The following is a 14,678-nucleotide window of genomic DNA, read 5'->3' as shown; positions in this document are numbered from 1 at the left end:
CGAGACTGACTTGATTATAGGGAGGACATCAATGTTCGTCCGCTCCCCCCCCCCCAAAGAAAATTTGAAGCCATACTGTACATCACCCAAAATAAGAAAACATAAACCGTAAATTGCAAAAAGATATCGGAAAACGAATTATAGTTATGTCGAATCCTGAGCAAAGTCAGACAAACTGAGAGGAGACAGAACATGAATAAAGACTTTTCTTTTTAAATTGATGGCTTACCAATTGTCTGGGAATTGTTCGTATAGAAGAAAATCCTCTTTATTTATGATTTAATGGGACAATGATTTATTGTTTCGTTCCATGAACTGACCAGACCATGGCGCGAAATTCCATTGACTCCCAAGCCAGAAGGATGCCAACAAATAACATGTCCTGTGTGTTCAGTTATTTTCTCAACCTTCAACAACTTAGAGCCATATCAAAGGCAATTTTTCCCTTTTTTCAATTCACTATTTCTTTTTGCTTGTACGTGGCAGTTTTAAAGTGCTTTTAGAATATCATCCACACAATCAAATCAGTATGGCCATACGAAGATTCCCTTCCGAAACTCCGTGAAAAAGATATGGCAATCTGTGCATCTTCCTATATCATAATGGCACGAGTCACTAAATTCCATAAGATGTGTTTCGAATATGTTTATCCTTTAATGGTATATTGCTTTCCCATGAAAAACATTCATTGTAAGACACAAAATATTCAAACGTAAGCACTTTATGAAATACTCTGGTTTCATCAAACGTTTTTGAGGAGTATACTATTATTGACTATCTCTCAGAATTATTCATTTTTGTCTCTTGACTGTGTATGACGGATTGTACAGCCTGAGGATAAACTTGACTCTCTATTAATATCGTGATACAGACGACTTGTTTCTATCGGATGGCTTCCTCCAGCTAATCCGTTATCACCAACTTCCAGTCATCTTTTTTACCGGTGTCTTTTTTCTTACCGGAAATTGGATACATATCATTTCTATTTATCATATGTAAATGATCATGATAACTTCATGAATAAACTTTAAAAAAGATCAGAATGCTATAAAACTGTCTCCAAACATTACACAAAATCATTCATACTGTAAGTACAATTGTTGATGTTGTTAGATAGCAGCAAACGAATGTCGAAAGATATTCAAAGTGTAAATCGAGGAGATGTGATCGCGATTGCCAGAAGGATTTAATCTACATATATTAAATACTTCTGGCAATGGCGTCCAGACTTAAACAACTTCCTTAGTGTGTTATATATCGCCTCCATAAAAAATGTTTCAGACGTTTGAAATGCAACTACAGTTACTGTAGAAGCCAGTTAATTGCACAACGGATTATCCTACTTTCTGTTAATTGCACTGAATCCCCAAATCTCAAACCAGTGTGGTCCAGCTTCGTATGGACAACTTCGTATTATTGCACCACCCGCATAGTTGCACAGAATACGCTGGCAAATAAGCTGTGCAATTAAGCGGCTTCTACTGTAATCGTATTTCTTTTCTTGAATCCTATACCCATACTCCATACAAACCTAAGGGTGGGACATTCTCACATTTCCCTTCTTCTGACATTCTGAAAGAAAGAAGCCAATAAGATGTCAAAATCCCTTTTACTTATAGAATACGAGACATTTGGTCGGCTTTTGTACAAACATGAATGATACAGAAATTCTACTTTGTCTGCTAAACCAAGCCCTGCACCGTCGTACACATTTCTGTAAGTCTAATACAATGTATTACAATGGAAATAGCTAATACTCGAGGTAACCTTTTCAACTTGAGTTTTACAGGCACCTGGTATTATCGTGTACGACACAAACTTAAGCCTACACACAACCGTGTAAATGTCATGATGTGAACAAAGTCTTCCTACCACCGAGAAAATCAATTCCAATATTTCAGAGGTCGTTTGTACGAGTCCCTCAGGGCTGGAATTGTGAAGCTTTGGCGTGTGTGGACAGAAATTGATTAAATGCATATTTGGAAACCGCCGCGGATTGGACGTCTGATGAAAATCTGACGTCTCTGCCATTCAGACAGACGCTTTCTGAAATATCCAGAGAAGGATTGATTGTGATTTTTATGTCCCACAGGACGTGAGAAGGTTTAACATGGACGTTCTATAAGCAAAAATTACATTTACGGTTCGCTGTAGCGCCATTACGTGGCAACACGTATCGACAGGCGCAATTAATACTAATGTGAAGCAAGTACACAGGGGAAACGCATGGTCGTAAAAGAAGCAGTATGTAGGGGTGAGGCAGAAAAGTTTGGCAACATTAAACTTTTGTCACCGTCCGTACTTGGCGGAAAATCAAGTTAGACTGGATGTACCAAAACACCCCCCCCCCCCCCAACAAAAAAATTTGGAACAGCCTAATCATTCATTATTCTTTGTCAGAAAATATCATATGTTTTGCCTTCGTTAATCGTTACACTACGGGTTTGCCGATATGATTTTCGAATATATCTGATATACATTTACATTTACATATATGTATGTACACAAGTGATATGATTTACGGACAGTTCGCTAAGGTTTACAATAAAAAGAGATGTAGCATGTGATAAAGTATATCCTCCTTACTGCAGTTAATCAGAGGAAGTCTCATTCGGATATAACACACATACATATATCATAGCAGACGGGGCGCTAACACATGTTATATATACATTTCTACTATGAGGTAATCATACAATCTAATAATCATTTGCTATTATATAGATTTTTCAAATATCATTTGATAATTGTTTATTGCTATCATTTATCAGTATCGTTATCTTATTTTATTTTATTGAATCAGTACTTATCGAAGAATTAGCTGTTTTAAGTAAGAAGGGAGACACTGTGGCTTATTTTCTACTGACAAAACGTTTCTTTTTTGTTCTTATTCATGCTTTGTACATTGTTTTTACCAAGTGCAATATAAACATTGTTCAATATTGAACAACAAGACTAGTGTAGAAATACCATGCATTCGGTTTAAGCTGAAAGATCAGCGTCGACATAAAGCCATATGCCATGCGACTATGTTGACTCATAAGGATTATACTAGCGCTTACGATGCAAATTAGGACATTTATATGCTCAGGTCCTATCCATAGAATTGGGCTGTGGAGTGTTCATTCCAAGCTACCATCCAGCAGTCTGTTCTCCAAACTTAGCTATCACCTTTGGGCACTTACATAAGCCTCTTAACATATTTCAGTGGACTACAAATCGTCACAGCCATGCCGCGGCCTTTCCCCATATCCCTACCGCTCTGCTGCACCAGATGCTCCCGAGGCATCGATATTCGTTTGTCACGTCTAAGAACATGAAGCATGGCGAGAACCCTGCGATAAGCACGCCCCGTGCCTCGTTTGTCGGCAGCAGGGTTTGCCTAATCGCCGTCAAAACAATTTGTGAGGCGTCAAAACGGAGAGTAATCCAAGCGACTGAACCTTGGATCAAACTCTCATGTCACCTGAATTTTAATACAACATCACAGGCTTGTAATATTACCCGTATTTGACGTACTACCGTTTGGAAGCGAGCGATGTACTGGAGATATTAGGCTTCGCTGACAGGTACTTTCAGGTGTAAAGAGAGCATCTGGCACGTGAAGAAATAATACGTCTCGGGTTTTTATGCTGTGAAAGCATTTAAACATCCTCCATCTGATAGCATAGGCTTCATTCGTAGCGTACATAGTCCGGATCCAGCGGTTATATAGTGGCCCTGTCTCTGGAACTAGTTATAGAAGCTGTGAGTTCGATCCTGGCTGTGTCGCTCACCAGACATGCACGCTACCGGAAAGGGTTGCAGTCCTCAGGACGGGACGTTAAGCCGTCCGCTGTTCATTGTACTTGTCGGAAAAAGATATGGGAATTTTCTTGGCACAATAAATCTGTACAAAAGAAAAAAAAAACTGTCTTCTGTATCACGGCCAGAGAAAAATACCTCTTCAGTCACGTAAACTGGATCGATATCACTTTCATCAAACCGTTCCTTGCCTATTCTTCTTTACCCTTAAATTCATTAGAATTAAATGATTGTCTTCACGCCCTGATTCAGCAGTTCAAACTAAAGGATCAAAGACAGAGTGGGACAATGTTGTGAATTTGATCCCTATTTGACATCCTGCTCTATCGGGCAGGATTTGTCCGGTGTCATGAGTGGTAATCTTTACCATTAGTCAAGAACAAAGAGACCAAAGGTTCGGCTTTTGTGATTTATGACTTCATTTCCGAAGATGGATCGCAAGGGACGGATTGGCAATTATTTCAAGTAGGTCGTGAGAAAACAAACCTTAAAGTCATGGCGGTATTTCCCAATTACAAGTGACTACGGGTTAAGAATGCCTTCATCCACACGTAACACTTTCTTTACAAGCATTTCTCTTCTTTTTCTGAGGACGTTTTCATGATCAGATTAACTGATAGACCAAAATGGCATCTCATTGCCAAATGACATCTAAGAAGTTAGACAACATTTGATTTGAACGGATGATGGATGATGAACACATAGATCTTACGTCTGATGGAATGGTTGAAATCTGGCAGCATTTCATACAAAATGATGTTGCTTTACGTTGTATTGACGTCGTTGTGTAATTGCCGTTTCAGGGCTACTGTTGTACCGTCCAGTGACGAATGGTACAAGCTGTCAAAGGAAATCTGCCCGCAACCTGGTAAGAAAGGCTTTGCACCTTCATACTTTCAGACGTGCAATACTCAAAAGCTATATGCATGTACGTACGTAGTATATTTGTTTTCAAGTTCATACCCGGAGACTAATTGCAAGTTCGAAGTTTACGTATACAGTGTTGTTACATACTAGCTCATAGACTTCGTCTGCCAAGTTGAGACTGGCAACAAAAACGAACCGACCAATCGTTAAACTATCCAACATATCGCAATGCCTTCCTAGATCTTGACTCCTTTTAACACGTCGTGAAAAAGTTATATAGCAGCAGGTGGGTTGCTATTAGTGATCCCCTGGTCAATTATACCGTGCGAGCTCGGGAATAAACCGAAATATTGCAGTCGAGGTGTTTTCTATCTCCGCCAATTTCGCCGAACCATTTTGATGCAGTGAGCTGTGGTGTGGAAGATTGGAAATGCAGAAAGCGTGACCCCCCACTGTTCCTTCAGCTTCCAAAGTCGACGGCAACATCATTTTTCTAGTCAGGCTTACCCGGCTTTATTTCATCCTTAGTGCCTGGATGATGGGGTCAGGGGGTTAAACACGGGGTATTTGTAGACTGCTGTAATACGTGCCCGGTAATGTGGGTTAGGACACAGGGTTTTACCATATGGTCGTTTTTGTATTCTTCCGTTGTCCAAGAGATTGTGACCCAGAAATACCGACATTACGAGGGTAATAAACCGCATTGAGTTGTATAACGTATATCGATGCACAACAAAGATTGTAGCTACATTCATATATCGGAGAGTTACACCGTATAGGGATGGTCTTTTTGACATAATCCTGAACTGATAATGTTGTTTAGAACAAACTTAACCGACGTTCTCAGCGATAAGAAATTGATTTCATTCTGTGCTCTGTACACCGTCCAGTTATCACTAGCACTACTATTCTGAAAAAAAACTAAATCATTCCAAAATTTTTAAAACTTTCCCTCCTTACCGATCAACAGATTCATCTTCTTGCTTATGTGGTGCAATCCGTTTATTTACCAAAACGTTTGACAATTCATCTCCCACTGCATGCAGGAAAGAAGTCAAATAGCTTAAATAGAAATACATTTATATATAAATATCTATCAATTTCATGCTCTTATAAGTATATACATGTTGTACCCCACAGTTTATAATTAGCCCTAGGGCATGGTTTTGCAACAAAATTATTAATATTCGTAAAGCCTTCAGTCTGTTCTTTGTAATTTGACAAGTAAATGATAGTCTGCACGTCCACTAGTCTTTTTTAATAACTTCATATCTTAATAGACGTTTTTCTACTTTGTTGAATAAGTGGATAATGATACCACACATGAAAATCTTTATTTTAAGCATATATTTACGGCTCCGGTCGATTTAACGGAATGTTAGCATTACTAGCAACATGGCTTCCCTGTGATCGGTATTCACAAATTATCGAACATTACACCCTTGACTGCAACTTTATTACATTTTGGTACGCAGTGCTCCAACGCTGATAATCCTTGTATATACGACACCTTAAACATGTCTGCCTCGAGAGTAAGTCTTGATATACATGACTATATCTCCTTCTGCCAACTCAGACAATGCCGACTCGTCCTATATCTTGGACATTTTATTGCCTCAGTCGAAATTGCACAGAGATATGCGTCAGAATAATTGAAGTTCAGAGAACTTGTTCAACCCTACATCCTAAGATTTAATGGCGCAGTTGCAAGCGAGCTCATTATCATGCCAAAATTGCCCGATTTAATGGAGGCGCAGGCACTAGCACATGGCAATTAAAGATCTCCTGGAATATCACAGGAGGGTTATACAGGCTTACGCATGGTTTACCGGAAACTTGTTATTGTCCCGGTGCGTCGGGGAGAATACTCGACAGGCATGCAGATGGCTTCTTGATAAGGCTGAGAAAATACTGTTTACGGTTGCGGTCCTGAAAAAATATGGCGAAATCTCTGTTTTAAATTTTGACTGAAGTCATAAAAGAAATAAGCTTGACAATATAAGATAATAAGGCATCTGGGTGCTGGTAGTTTTTTAAACGTCATATTGTACTCATATAGATATAGATTGTTTTATCACAACCATATCAATAAAATGAAGAAATAGTACAACATATTGTTTTTGATATAACGTTACATTCTTATCATTGATCTGTCAACAGAGAGGGAAATACAGGAAGTCTGGTTTGATGTCACTCAGATGTCAGATTAAAAATTGAATGTCCATTACCAGACTAGGATTGGGAGGTTAACGTTTTTTACCTAGGATTGGTCGAGTACCCGGAGACACAACTTTGGCTCCTGGAGTAACATGGAATGACAACTAATGTCTATATCATTGCAATTTTCCCTACTGCTTGCGATGACAAACGTCATATGGTACCAAGTTCACCGTGATCCTTGACAAGTTCGACAGAAGTGAAAATGGTAAAGGGCACCCAAATAATTGAAATTTCCCTGCTCCAAGTCATGAGGAAATTCTAATTTAATTGCCGGGATTCGATGTGATTTATGGCATATGTTCCGTTTTTTGTGATAAGAACTTGATGTGACATATCAACTAGTGGTGATATATATACATGTACGGGGAAAGCAATCTAACTAACACACGTATGCTACTAGTACCCTGTGCTGTCGCACCGTACTCTTATGATTCTCTGAGGGGAAAATAAATAAACTTTATTATAAAGCTTTTTTATTACACGCCATATACAACCATACCATTAAGAGAGATCACACTTGGGATGTGTATTAACGCATCATAAATCTTACAATATTTGGGGGAAGTTTCAAAACTGTAGGAATCATTGATACTTTACAGCTTCTATTCCTAACCTTTATAAATCCTTATGAAAGATCAAATGAATCATATGCATAGACGTATGGAGTGAAGAAGCCGGCGGATGCTACGAGCCATTAGAAATGACTTTCTCTGCACACCATAGAATATATTCCTATCACGACAGCGAGTATAATTGTTTCACTAGGATCTATATACATGAAAAGCACGATAAATAAAATCGCACTTTAAAACTACTAATGTCTTTGAAGGCGGCATGAAACACTCCCGATGTGACCATAAACATTAATGGACATAGCATGCTGAGTTGGCCTCGGTAGTTTTGACATCATTGAGGTTTCTTGCCATCTAAGGTCCAGATGCCGCGACTGGGTGTGTACCAGAGCGCACACCCTCATTTCAGCAAATGACTATCATCTTCAATGCCACTTGATTGATGCCACTGCCTTCGAAGAGACATGTGCGTTTGACTCTAGTGCAATTTCTCTAATTTACCACAACAGCAGAATGACTTTGAAGCTTGCCCCTCTTCTGTGGTGCGCAAATTGCGAGCCTGATTAGCCTGTAATGCTATTAGGACGAACGCCTCTTGACAGGTACCGCAGCTGTAGGTGGGTCGGTAGGTCAAAACTCGGTAGCGATTCAAGAGCAGGTGCATGCAGTGGTTGCGAAATTCATGCTGGAACGGAAAGTACACTAAAAAGAAAATAATTTCGAGATTTTGAAATAAATGCAACAGAAGGAAAAGTTATTGATCATGCATGTTGCAATCTACAGTCTCCAACTCCCAGAGTAAGTGTGAAAACGGGTGGAGCCAACATGGCGGCCACTGCTACCTGGTCGGGCTGCAACTGAGCACATGGGACGAGGCACGCTGGGATTGCAAAACCAGAGGGGGGACTTTGACAAGCATAGCCAGTGACTTGGAGGAAAGTTTCGTGTCAGAAACTATACTCCAAAGGTGAGAATGTCTCCTGCATAGCAAATGAACAGCATGACATGAACAAGGTAACCAATCATCTGTAGGTTCTCTCTGTTATCTTATGATGGTCATCAAAAGGGGTTCTCATTAGTTTTCTTGGTCATAGATTATTGTTTCCTGATTTTACTGTCCATTTTGTGGCTGAACATGTGTGTCAATTATTCTATTTTTGTGGAATATGTTTGAAAACTAAATCAATAAAAAGTTTGAAAAAAAAGCATGGTAATCCTTGTCAAGCTATCGTGATACTTCTAGTGTTTATGCTCTCAGTAACGTGAATACCTTTGTTAATCTCTTTACCACAGCGAAAGTTACAACAGTGCACATGCATTCTGGATCGGAGGCCACGACAGGCGTACTGAAGCCAACTACATGTGGGTAGACGGATCGAAGTTCAGACATTTCAGTAAGCATCTTCCAGTTTCCAATGTTTGAAATAAATCAACAATAAGAAGGCGGCAGAATCTGTAATGTTGATGCACGACAGATGCTGTGCATTAGTCTTTTAGCTTTAGTGATGTAAGTTTGTACCGTGCCATGCAATAACATACCGTTTTAGCAAAGTACCTTGTAAGACTGAAATATATGAGACAAAGCAAAGGTTACTTATTCTAGTTTCCTCCCCAAAGACTGGTTTTCTGGATGGCCTAAGCACAACAACTACGCCTCTCAGCCCAGCGATGACGGCTTGGGTAACGAGGACTGCATCGCTATCAGGCAGTCCTTCCCTGTCCCATCAGGAGGTCTTCAGAGCAGCAATAAACTGTACTGGAACGACGAGCACTGCCAGAACCGCAATAGATATGTATGTCGTAAGGAAATCTCTGCAGGTATGTATCTAAGATTGCAATGTCGTTACACTTGAGTCAGTACCTAACGTCCAACCGCTAGTCCGCCCTTAATGACATCCCGTGATTTCTGGGTGACTTTATCAGCACTTATGCCTTAAGATTGAAGTTACGGGCACATCAGTTACTTGCTACTTCGCAACACTTGTTTTATTGACGGCTCTCTTCTCCAGGTTATCTAGGAGTGGTTCCTGCCGCCCCGTCATGCAACAGGACACTGTCAGGGACGTCGGGAACTTTCTCCAGCCAAAACTTCCCACGTAACTATCCCCTGGACGTTGTGTGTTTCATCACTATAAATGCGCCCGAGGGCCACAGGATAGCGATTGACTTCCTATCGTTTAAGCTAGAGGAGAGTGACGGCTGTGTAGCTGACTACGTTGAAGTGAAGTCTCCTGGGATACCTCCCGTGAGGCACTGCGGTGACTGGACCAGACGGGTGAAGCTGTTGCGGTACATCACCAATCAGCACGTGGTGACGGTTAAATTTGTGAGCGACTACGCCGTGACATCTTCCGGGTTTGCTGCAAGATTCTCCACGGAGAGAGGTGAGTGTTGTATCTTACTCCCTGTTGAGATGGTAATAAGTGTTCTGTATGTCGGGTGATAATTAACGACTCAAAGTTCCCACTTGAGCGTATATTATCGTGGGACGACGCATTAACACTAAAAACGCTGAGACAAGGAAGGCACCCTGCAGTCGATATGCAATGTTACAGCAAGCAGGTACCATATGTAAAACATGTTGATTGGTTTAGAAGTAAGGATTATACATACATGGAAAAACAGGCTTGCATTCCAATAGTGGAACACCATTATTTTGTGCTTTAGACCTTATAACTTGGATGGATCTACTAAACAGAATAATTCATGGTGATGTGATATGATGCAAGTACAAATCCAAAGTCTAGAGAACATGCTGTGCATTACATAGCACTTTAATTGCCTACTATTTTATCCACAAGCAGCTGATGCTCAGTGCACGACTAATGTAGCACTGGGCTACTCGCCAACTGTATACGTCTTTTCAAAATTGTGGACACTTCCTAAGTGAACTGAATGCAGATCTCATCTTCTTTACGCCATATTTAAACCTACCGACCACATGAGAAATCAAACTCTATCCAAAGCTTTGTTGAGTTACGGCGTTCCCAGCCAACCGACCCACAAACCGACCGACCAAAGCCGACAGAAATATAACGTCCTTCCCCTTCGCCGCTGGTAATGAGTAATAAACCTTTCTTTGACGCAGTTCAGGCTCGCTTTGCCCTTTAGGTAACAGCCTGATCTTCAGATGTCTCCCTGTAACTTTATTACACCAGGTTCTGCTGTATACCTCCTGCAGCATGTCTATATTTCAGCCGTGCTCAACGCTCACTTCACTTCACTGGTTACCACACAATTTCCTCATCTCCCTCCACGAACAAGACGGGAAAGTAATTTAATGCTTGGAAAATCCATGCTGGAACATATCTATTGCTCAATAAATCAGACATTGCATGTAATGGCGAACGCGTCGAGCTGTCTCCTAAGATCCGAGGGAGACTTTCACAGACGTAACCCGGAGGTTCGGTCCTGAATGTGCTCTATATTTATCATGGTGGAACGACAAGATTGATGTCAGTTATTACCTGTGTGAAAAATGGCCGCGGGAAATACTGATACTGCAGCTGGCTTTCCACAGACGGAGGTCTGGGCGCATTAGGGTATAAAACTCCACTAAGCTTTGAACCTCAGGGTGATATTTTGAGAGGCTAAGATGGCAGAAAACAACGAAATTGCACAGGCGTAGCTAGCTACTGTTATGTGTGATAAGATTGGAGATATAGAATTTAAGGATCAAGCAGAAAAAGATTTTTTAACGTCATAAAACTTCATTTACTGCTTTTTGAATTATTCAGTCTTCGTTTCAAAAAAGAATTTGTTTCAAAGTCTACTACTAAAACGCCACCGCAGTTTAAAAGAAAGCTGCTAGAGGGCCCAAACGTGCGTCACGTATTTTCAAGATATCTGCCAATAGAAAAATAGCACTTGTACAGAACTGTCCAGTTCTGTTGCAGTGACAAGTAAGCCGGCAGGGGCCCGAAATCAAATAATTTGATGATTTAAGACATGACCTAACAACATATGAAATTTCATGACGTCTCGTGATATTTCATACACCCATAGAGTTATGTTATTCAACCAAATAAAACATACGTACATACATGTGTACATAAACGCTAGAAAATCATAACCTTAGCGAAGGTAACTAGGATTGGCAGACCGGACAAATTGGAGACGGACGGAATATTAATCTACCTAATTACCTGCAATTTTAGATGAAAAGGAAAATGTTTTTGGTTAACAGACATGTAACAGCCCAGCTAGAGAAGATATAGAGTGCAATAACAACAACATATTTTTGCTAATTCCAGTCACGTCCGTTTCCAATACTTCATTTCTAGTTGGGATTCCAAACTTGCACCAACTTTTTTGCCGGTAATCTTCATAACTACGCGCCAGGACCGAGCGAGATAATGGGTGGTCCTGTTGATAAGATAGTAACGCTGGGATGTTATCAACAGACTGTTAGATAATGTAACCACTGCTGCCATTAAATGATGACTCATCCCGTCGAGAAGGCTTTTATCTCCATTTTTCTTCCGAGGTAAAAGCTACAATTTTCTGCCGGGGATTATGTTCCAGGCACTACATAGTGCGCAATCAAAAGTCCTTTATGGATGAGTAACAACGGTATACATGATGAAGGATATCTGCTTGCATATTCTTAGTTAAGTGTATCTAACAAAATTGCTACCCTGCATATTTAGCTACAAACTTTGTCATCGGTGTAACAACATGTATACGTAGACAACGTTTGGAATCTGTCGATTCTGGTTGCTTGGAAAATCCTAATATGATTCGACCAAACTTTTCACATTCCGTTGATCACTCCTCAAATAAGCATCCCGTGAAATGCTCATTTGTATGGTTCAGGTTGCCGGGTAATAGTTTTTCCTTTCTCACTTTTAATCCACTATAAACCCAGATGGATACAAGACAGCACACGATATAGTATTCAATTATATTTGTTTGACGTTGTGTACATGAATGCACACATTCATACATACAAAAGGCTCGAATGTTACTACAGATAATCCTTCCACACACCGGTACAGTTGTCACAAACTGATAAAAAAACTCTTTCTTGCATCAGTTGATGAATTGTTGAAAGCCGGAGGCAATGAAGTAAACAGTCGACTCTGTGATTCCAATACGTCGCTCCAACTGCCGGATTGCTCAGTGAAGCGGTGATAAAGTTATTGAAACATACGGTGGTGCAGATTTCTGCAATCTCATTTATTCCGCCATACACCACAATAGAATAAGTACTTAAGTCTTTAGGCCCTCGAAATAAAGATTCTGGAAGTATTGGCATATACAGTCGACTAGTCGTTAGATTTCTCTGAGGCCCGACTCAAGTGTAATCGATTAAATTCAAGGCCACTTGAGTTAGTTGCTCACTGCTATACTAATTGCTGACTTTCGAGAAAGAGGATTAGAGCTATTTTGGGCACCATCGCTTCCACGAAAATGGCCTCATGTTTTTAGTTTTGTTGACAGGATTTGCTTTGATATAGAGGAGTATGGGCTCTCAAAAAATGATAGCAGGGAGAACAAGATAGGGTTAAAAAAATGTATATATGAAGGAATGAATGACTTGATGGCTGGAAGCAAACTTTTGTGTATGAAGATCTTTCCTGTGATCCCGGTGCTTAATAAAGGCCTACAGCTGGGGAGTGCGCCTTAAGTGGAATAAGGACACTTCTAATGCAGATTCCATGTACATAATGACGTTGATTAGCGCTACGTTGAGATGGACGGCAGCACTCACAAATTTACTCGGCTCCTAAAATGAAAATTTGCTGATTAACGTCTTTGTCTCGCCAGAAGGAACATTATTGCTGTATTAGAAATGTCACTTTCTTCAATAAAATGAAGGCCCTTCGTCAAACGTTTTCTCTTAAGCTAGACTTGATTTCCCAAGTGTGACAGATGAATATTAATATACCGTGTATTTCATCATATTACATGTAGATACAAGCGTCTTCGAAAATTACAACTAAGTTCATCTATGTTATGAAAAATCCATAGGTTGTCCTGTTCAAGCATACGCCGTCTCGAGGACAAGTAGGCTCTATAACGCTCATCATTTCCGCGCATCAACCAAAGAGGAAATACTAGTATGCGCACAGGCTCCTATAAAAACCAAAATCAATTCCCCTTGAGTTGGCTTTGATAATCTTCTTAAAGTAGCTCAAGGATAACCTTAAGATGTCCTTCTTAAGTTGGATTTTTTTTATGCTTCGGTCCTTAACAGTGCGTTGATATTACATCACCTAAAGAACACTTTACCGACATGCAGAGGAGGCAAAAAACGTCTGCAAATTGCGTGAGTGGTTAGAGATTCTGTGTGGACGTGGGGCAAGTAAGGTCATGACCACACCTACATACAAATTGTAGTACGCACACCATCACTATACATTTAGTTCCACACAAGGTATAAAACCACCCTTTAACACCTCAAAGATAGACGTTTTCCGGATCTTTGTTGTTGCACAAGACATTGGTTATCCATCATTGGGGTATTGTTCAGTTTATGGCATGCATGATTTGCCGAATGAAGGTCATTCACAGTATATATCCCTGGCTCCAAAGAAACCTACCAGCTGTTGGACATACAGTGAGTCTTAACATGCACATTGCATCAGCACACTTTGTAACTTAAAGTGCAAATACTGTGTCTAATTCCACATTGATTAATGATTTTAAAGAAGTTGAAAAAATATCCGGGTCATCCTACTATACCATAGCCTAGCTTTATCATTCCGTAAAATATCTGACTGGTTGTTACGTGAATGAATAACACAATACTTTATTTATTCACAGCCACTTATTTACTGCATGCAATGCGAGGTAGAACCATTATTATCCTGAGGAAGGTAATAGACGGCCACCAAAATGTGTGATTGAGGATAAAGAACTTCGACATTCAAGGTGTGTTTTTGTCATTGCAAAGTTGCTTTGGCTGAGAGTTTGGCTCAACTGTGTCCTTTTGTCTGCCAAAGGGCATACATGTGACGACATCAGGGAAGGGAAAACGCATGACTAGGCTGGAGACAGGAGACCCCCTGAACCCTCTAAGGCAGGTTCATGTTGGCTGACTCCAACATGCTGATGTGCAAATCTGTAAGCAGCAATTAATGATTGAGCCAGCTGTAATGGGCAGGTGAAGTGTCGACCTGAATAAATAAATGCACACTTTTAAAACAACCTTACATAACCAGAACTGTTGATAAGGATTCCTGTTTGCTGCTTCGGCGAAGGTTACAGCAT

At 40.3% G+C, this 14,678-nt stretch overlaps 1 protein-coding gene across 1 annotated transcript in view; it reads left to right on the top strand.

Moving 5' to 3' along the window:
- LOC118418401 overlaps nt 1-14,678 on the top strand; it is a 57,206-nt gene that overhangs the window by 24,854 nt on the left and 17,674 nt on the right. Inside the window, exons 3-7 of the mRNA XM_035824285.1 lie at nt 4,608-4,672; nt 8,247-8,430; nt 8,757-8,857; nt 9,081-9,281; nt 9,473-9,847. Coding sequence (XP_035680178.1) covers nt 4,608-4,672; nt 8,247-8,430; nt 8,757-8,857; nt 9,081-9,281; nt 9,473-9,847 — 926 coding nt within the window. The remainder of the gene's footprint in view (nt 1-4,607; nt 4,673-8,246; nt 8,431-8,756; nt 8,858-9,080; nt 9,282-9,472; nt 9,848-14,678) is intronic.

This window comes from Branchiostoma floridae, chromosome 6, assembly GCF_000003815.2.
Source record: "Branchiostoma floridae strain S238N-H82 chromosome 6, Bfl_VNyyK, whole genome shotgun sequence".
Lineage (NCBI taxonomy): Eukaryota > Metazoa > Chordata > Leptocardii > Amphioxiformes > Branchiostomatidae > Branchiostoma > Branchiostoma floridae.
The sequence above is the reverse complement of the archived record's forward strand: the minus strand, read 5'-3'. Positions and strand labels throughout refer to the sequence as shown.